The 7,464-nt window shown below is 47.0% G+C and overlaps 1 protein-coding gene across 1 annotated transcript; it reads left to right on the plus strand.

Moving 5' to 3' along the window:
• The first annotated feature begins 256 nt into the window (after positions 1–256).
• On the plus strand, positions 257–6,177 carry LOC136312773 (cytochrome P450 2A13-like). Its single transcript, XM_066242621.1, has 9 exons — positions 257–447; positions 709–871; positions 1,673–1,822; positions 1,995–2,155; positions 2,717–2,893; positions 3,897–4,038; positions 4,498–4,685; positions 5,061–5,202; positions 5,756–6,177. The coding sequence occupies exons 1-9, from the start codon at positions 268–270 to the stop codon at positions 5,935–5,937; spliced, it is 1,485 nt and encodes a 494-aa protein (XP_066098718.1). The 5' UTR covers positions 257–267; the 3' UTR covers positions 5,938–6,177.
• Positions 6,178–7,464: the final 1,287 nt, after the last annotated feature.

The raw sequence follows: 7,464 nt of genomic DNA on the forward strand, positions 1-7,464 counted from the left end.
CTCGGGAGAGGCCACAAATTCAGTCCTGGGCCCACTTCCTACTCATCTGCCCTGGAGTCTCTTCTTCCTCTGTTGCTGGCTACATCTCAAGGTGGGTGTGAGCAAGGCTGATGGTATAATTGGGAGGTGAAATAGACACTTATATAATCAGGACTATTACATAATCAGGTGAAATGAGACAGTTACAAAATCTGCCCTTTGCTTCCAAGTAGTATAAAAGCAAACCATTCCAGCAATCACCATCCGACCATCACTGTTAGTACCATCATGATGGTCTCAGGGCTGCTTCTGGTGGCTTTGCTGGCCTGCCTGACTATTATGGTCTTGATGGCTGTCTGGCGGCAAAAGACGTTCTGGGGAAAGCTGCCTCCCGGTCCCCCTGCATTGCCCTTCATTGGGAACTACCTGCAGCTGAACACAGAGCAGATGTACAACTCCCTCATGAAGGTAATACAAAGCATAGAGATGGGTGGTAAGGTGGCTAGATCATTGTGGCAAGGTCTTGGCAAGGTTGGACGGAAATCTTAGTTAGGGGGAGAGTTGAAGTTTTAGCGTCAGGCTCTTAGCCAAGAGAAATCAAATCTTAGGATGTTCAGTCCATCGATTGTCAGAGTCTGGGAAAAGTGAATCCCAGTCCGAGAGGTCTGAGTACAGAGCCAGTTCAGAGTTGGGGCTGCTCCCTCTAACCACCTCCACCTCCTCCATCAGATCAGTGAATGCTATGGTCCAGTGTTCACGGTTTACCTGGGCCGACGGCCAGTTGTGGTGCTGTGTGGATATGAGGCTGTGAAGGAGGCTCTGTTGGACCAGGCAGAGGAATTCAGTGGGCGAGGCATGCAGGCCACCTTTGACTGGCTCTTCAAAGAACATGGTGAGGAGAACCCTGGGTAGGAGAATGTTGTCAAGCATACTTGATGGCCTCAGTTTCCCCAGCATTCATCTCCCAACTCACCTACTCACTCAAGGTTGTGGAGAGGTCCTTCCTCGGTCTCCTCTGTCCCCATCCCTGTTTACCCCTTGTCCTCTTTAGCTTGTCTTAGTGTTTCTGCATCTCCCTGCTTCACTCTGCCTATCTCCCAGTTCTCTCTCGCTAGACATCTCTTCTTTCTTTACATCTCTTAGAAGCTCTTGGGATTTTTGCTTTGGTGCCCTTTTCCTCTATCTCCATGTGTCTTTTTGTCTTTTTCTCTTTCTCAGCTTCTGTACTTCCCATGTTTCTCTCTCCCTTTCCCTGCCTTTCATTTTTCTCTGTCTTAGAATCTCACATTGTTTCTGCTTCAAAATCCCTATGCCACCATCTCCTGGTAACAGTACTCCTCTCTACAGACCCTCTTTGTGTATCTGTATGTATTTTCTCTTTTCTCCTGCTCTGTTTAAAAATCCTCCATTTTTACTTCTATCTCCTAGATCTCTACATATCTCTCTCGCCTCCTTCCCTCCTCTATCTCTTTCTCTCTTTCTTCATGTGAGTGTTCCTGCATCTCTGCTTCTCTGTGCATCTGTCTTGATCCTTTCCTTCTGATTTTCTTTCAACTGTTCTCTATTTCTTTCTGTATTTATCTAATTCTGAGTGTCTTCTCCATCTCTTTGTCTCTCTCTCTCTCTTCAAGTCTACTCCCTCTCGACCTGCCCCTCTCTGCTCATTCTCAACACTCCTACACTCCTTCCCCAGGTGTGGTGTTCAGCAGTGGGGAGCGTGCTAAGCAGCTCCGTCGGTTCTCCATAGCCACGCTGTGGGAATTTGGCATGGGCAAGCGAGGCATCCAGGAACACATCCAGGAGGAAGCAGGCTTCCTCATTGAGGCCCTTCAGGGCACACGTGGTGAGCTGGGGACTCCAGAGTAGAGAGCAGGAAAACACCCTGTATTCAAATGTGCATTCTGGTGTGGGAAGGAAACTAGGCTGTGGAAAGGTGTTCATAGAATGCTCAAACTGCCATCAGACCACCAAGTTTCCCTCAAATCCCCTCTCTCCTCTACCCACCCAAATCCCAGGTGACTACATTGATCCTACCTTCTTCTTGAGCCGAACCGTCTCCAATGTCATCAGCTCCATTGTGTTTGGAGATTACTTTGACTATGAGGACAAAGAGTTCCTGTCAATGCTGAGCATGATGCTGGGAAGCTTCCAGTTCACAGCTACACCCACAGGACAGGTAACCGATCCCAACATGGCTCCACTGTGACCTTGCCACAACTGCTCCCCTGCACAGACACAGGTGCCCCAAACTCCTATCTTCCTCCACACAGAGTCTCTTAAAAACCAGCTTTCTCATTTGGGCAACTCAGCAGTTGTGCAGGAACCCAAGACAGGTGCCCAATATCCAGGCTCCAATACCTAAATATCTCAACTAAAACTCCCACTACAGAAAAAGAAAGGGAAGGAAGGGAAAGGAAAGGGAGGTAAAGAAAAGGAAGGGAATGGAAAGGAAAAGAAGAGAAAGGCAAGGAAGGGAAGAGAAATAAAGGAAAAAGAAGGGAAGGGAAAGGAAAGAAAGGAAATAAACAAATCTGGATAGGTGTCCCAATCCATCTCATCTAATTGGACTGGGGCCCTCATACTTAACTCATGAAAACTAAGACATCTGTTTCCATACAGACCCATCTAAATACTTAAACACCTGGTCCAGTGCTTCCCTTGACTGAGACAGGTCCCACTCCCATCAGGTGATGTCCACCAACAGCTGTCCTCTTCCCTTCTTCTCTCCCACCCTCAGCTCTATGAGATGTTCTACTATGTGATGAAACACTTGCCAGGACCACAGCAACAGGCATTTAAGGAGCTGAAGGGACTGGAGGACTTTATAACCAAGAAGGTGGAGCAGAATCAATGTACACTGGATCCCAACTCCCCTCGGAACTTCATTGACTCTTTCCTCATCCACATGCAGGAGGTACATGTCAGCAGCCAGTGCAGAGAGGTCTCAGGCCAAGAAGAGGGAAATCGTGCTGGAAGTAGGGAAGAACAGAGGCTCATTCAGATTACTCCTTTCCTTCATATTAATCCTCACAACCTAAATTATAATTAACCATCAGTGTTGTCTCTACTAAGCCCTTACCCATGGGCAGGACTTGTGTGTACAAATCATAATAACAAGCACATCTATAACACTACTGAGTAGCAGGCACTATTTTAGGAACTTTACCATAATCACGTATTTAAAACTCACACCAGCTCTTGGAGGAGGCTCTACTATGACTTCAATTTTAACAATGAGGAAACTGAGGCCAAGAGTGTATAACAGCTATGCCTGAGGTCACACAGTGAGAAAGCAGTTGAACCTAGCTCAGACACAGGTCTCTCAGACTCTAAGGCCAGTACATTCAGCCACCATGCTCTTACCTTTCATATCAGAAATGCCAGTGTGAACAGGTGACCTGGATTTACTATATGACCTTGGAGGGTCCCTGTCCAAATCTGGATGTGGATCTCCTTTCTGTGAAGAAAGGAGATGGAGCTTTACAAAATATGAAGTTCAAGGTAAAAGGATCATGAATTGGCTTCAACAAGATTTTTACTGAAAAATTGGATGCTGTTTCTTAACATTCTCTCTGTGTGTCAGAAAATATGTCTCTCTTCAGCTCTCTGACATATTCTATCATGTTCTCTCTGTCCTTCGCACTCACTGTCTCTCTCTCTGTTCCTCCGCTTCTAAGTATTTCCACAATGAAAAAGTGAAACTAAGCTGATAATGAAAGGATAGATAATCTGCTGGGTAAAGAATATGAAAAGACCATTTGGTACAGAGCCAGAAGCCTGGGCAAAGGCCTGACAGAATTAGGTACCTCTTCCTACTTTTGATCTGGTCTACAGGAGATGGGTCCAAAGGGAAAACCCCAGAAAGACCCTGAGAGCATGGGGGAGTGGGCTTGGCCTGAAGCAGTCTCTCCTTGCAGGAACAGAAGAACCCCAACACAGAGTTCAATGTGAAGAACCTGGTGATGACAGCACTTGGCCTTTTATTTGGGGGTACCGAGACAGTCAGTACAACCCTGCGTTATGGCTTCCTGCTGCTCATGAAGCACCCAGATGTGGAGGGTAAGGCTAGAGGGAGCAAGGAAGTGAGGGCCACAGACCCTCAAAGTTCCCCTGAGCCACTGCAATGTTCGCACTTCTCTCAAATCCCTGGACCCTCAGACACACACTGCTAACCAGAGCTGAGGTGATGATATTCAGCTAACAGGCACCAGCCAAGTTTCATCAGCTGTTAAAATATTGAAGATATCTGAACTGACTGGTAAATGACTACTGCATTGAGCCCACTGGGTGCCTATTACATGCCCCTCCACTCCTCCCTCAGAACTTCCCCGCAAATCTGGTGCAACCAGGTTAACAGGACCCTGCACCAACAATGCTTAGGACCAAACTGTTTTGAATGACCTACAGTATGTCACACATGGATGTCATGCATGTAATACATCCAGTTATACTTATTTGGAATATTATCCTTGCGCCAAGACCCCTACATTTCTAAAAATATGCTCTTTTATTCCCCAGCCAAGGTCCATGAGGAGATTGACCGGGTGATTGGCAAGAACCGTCAGCCCAAGTTTGAAGACCGCGCCAAGATGCCATACACAGAGGCGGTGATCCATGAGATCCAAAGATTCGGAGACATAATCCCCATGGGATTCGCCCGCAGAGTCACCAAGGACACCAGGTTTCGGGATTTCCTCCTCCCCAAGGTGCTGCTTTTGCTCAACTTAGCTGGACCTCTAACCTGCTCCCTGTTACCCAGCACCCCATCTTACTGAGAATCTTCCCAGCCCCTGTCCCACTACCCCAACCAAAGACTTACTCCATCATGTGTCCCTTCAGAGACACTCAAAATTCATACCTTCCCAAGGCCCCTTACCTCAGGGAATATGAACCCTATGTCCCCCAAAACTCCTGTCTCAAGAGACATGAACCTGTACGTTCCTCCCTCAGAGAGGACCCTGCCTCTCCTGCCTCCCACTTCTCCTCACCTAGAGCATCCGAATCCTCCCTTTAAACCTGTGCACTTTCAGCGTACCCTTTCTCCCTCCACTGTATCAAATGCCCTTTCTTCTCCCCAACAGGGCATTGAAGTGTTTCCTATGCTGGGCTCCGTACTAAAAGACCCCAAGTTTTTCTCCAGTCCTAGAGATTTCAACCCTCAGCATTTTCTAGATGAGAAGAGGCAGTTTAAGAAGAATGATGCTTTTGTGCCCTTCTCCATTGGTAAGAGACCACTGTCTGTTGCCAAGTCACCCGTCACACCAACAAGGACCTCCATCATCCCAGCTCCTCTCTCTGAGGTTTAGCGTAGTATCTTCCTCCAACTTGAAAGTCCCTCTAATGATCCACCCTACAGCCAACCAACTGCAATTCCCACAACTACTAAGGTTTTAATCCTAGTAAAAAAGAAGAGGAGTGACTGTACCCATTTCAGGGATGGTAAAAATCAAGGCCCATAATGAGTCAGAGACTTGTCAAAGGTCACTTAAATTTTTCGGATTCCTGAGAAGGAGATGATAGCACAGCGGCCGTATTGGGGTGTTTGGGAGAAAGGGTCATCTAACATTCCCATTGCTACAGCCTGGTATGGTATTCCCCTTCATCCCATGTACAAGGGAAACTGACGCTCAGAGAGGATTAAAGACTTCTCTGAAAATCTCTCAAGCCACCATATTCCACCCCCTCCTCCCTGGGAGAATACAGCTGGGCATCGGGAGAGGAGACAGGTGGCGGTGAGAGCAAGCCTCACCCTGTGTTTCTCGCCCTGTCTTTTCAGGAAAGCGCTACTGCTTCGGAGAAGGCATGGCTAGAAAGGAACTCTTTCTCTTCCTCACTGTCATCATGCAGAACTTCCGCTTCAAGTCCCCTCAGTCACCCCAGGACATCGATGTGTCTCCCAAACACGTGGGCTTTGGCACCATCCCACTAAGCTACACCATGAGCTTCCTGCCCCGCTGAACCAGAGCTGCCACAGCGCAGAGCTAGTGGGAGGAGCAAATGGGGAGGGAGGAGCCTTAGCGGGGCAGGAGGGAGAGGCTCGAAGGAGCAGTGGAGCTAAGGATGGGGCTGGGTTGGAGGAAAGAAAAGTGCAAGGTGAATAGAAGAGGAAGGAGAAACAGAAGGGCTGTGTGTTTACCTTATTAGAGAGATAAATCCTTCATAGCTGGGAGGAGGGGAAGAGAAATCTTACACTATACTGTGAATGATAATAATAGTAGGAGCTATTTTTTATTGAGAAAATACTCTGTGTCAGCTTTTTGCTAAAAGCGTTGCACTTTCACCTCCTGTAATGCTTATAACCTATGTGAACAGAATGGTGTTCGTAAGCATTTTACTGGTTACACAGCTGAGAGTTAGAAAGTTTAAGTCTCTATCTGGGATCCCACAGAACACAGTAAGCGCCACCACCATGGCTGGTTAGCTCAGTGGATAGAGCGTCAGCTCAGCCTATGGACGTCCTGTGTTGGATTCCCAGTCAGGGCACGCAAGAGAGACAACCATCGCTTCTCTCCTACTTTCTCTTCTCCTTCTCTCCCTCTTCTCTTTCCGCAGCCAGTGGCTGGATTTGTTCAAGAGTGGCCCGTGCTCTGAGGATAGCTGGGTTGGTCTGAGTGTCAGCCTCAGACACTAAAAATGGCTCCATTGAGTATGGCCCCAGACAGGGATTACCTGGTTGACCCCAATCTGGGTGTATGCAGGAGTTTGTCTCACTATCTTCCCTCCGCTCACTTAAAAAGAAAAAAAAAAGCTCATCAAATACTGAACACAGGAATGGCTGTACTTAGCCCATTGTCTTTTGAGTAGATTCATAAAAGGTATCCATTTCTCGAGGAAAAACTTATTATATTATTATACAATATGAACAGCGCTGTCCAAGAATTTTTCCAGAGTCATGGCAGGCAGCTGAGCTGGCTTCACTACATAGACTTGCCCATTTATTCACACTTCAAATGCCAGGGCATCCATCATGTCCCCACCAAATAAGATGGGATCTGATCAGAATGAGATGGAGAAGAGTAGTCAGACCTTTTAGTGAACTGGGCGTGGGAGAGAAACACTTCAGTGAATGCTGGGAGAACTTTGGTCATGTCACAGCCATGTACAAGTGTGTGTGTGCACATGCAAGTACATGATTGTGATTGTATGTCCTTTTAATTTAATTTGATTTAACTTAATTTAATTTTATTTATTTATTTACTTTTTAAGAACTTATTTATTCATTTTTTTAGAGAGAGAGGGGAAAGAGAGAGGGAGAGATAGAGAGAGAACAGGGGGAGGAGCAGGAAGCATCAACTTCCATATGTGCCTTGACCAGGCAAGCTCAGGGTTTTGAACCGGCGACCTCAGCATTCCAGGTCGACGCTTTAACCAGTGCGCCACCACAGGTCAGGCTGTATGTCCTCTTGACTGAATTCATGAAATCACTTACTATGAATTTCTAAAGGTTTGTCTCTGTCTGGTGAATCAGGGGTTTGCTGTAAGACC

Source organism: Saccopteryx bilineata, chromosome 9 (assembly GCF_036850765.1).
Source record: "Saccopteryx bilineata isolate mSacBil1 chromosome 9, mSacBil1_pri_phased_curated, whole genome shotgun sequence".
NCBI classification, from domain to species: Eukaryota; Metazoa; Chordata; class Mammalia; order Chiroptera; family Emballonuridae; genus Saccopteryx; species Saccopteryx bilineata.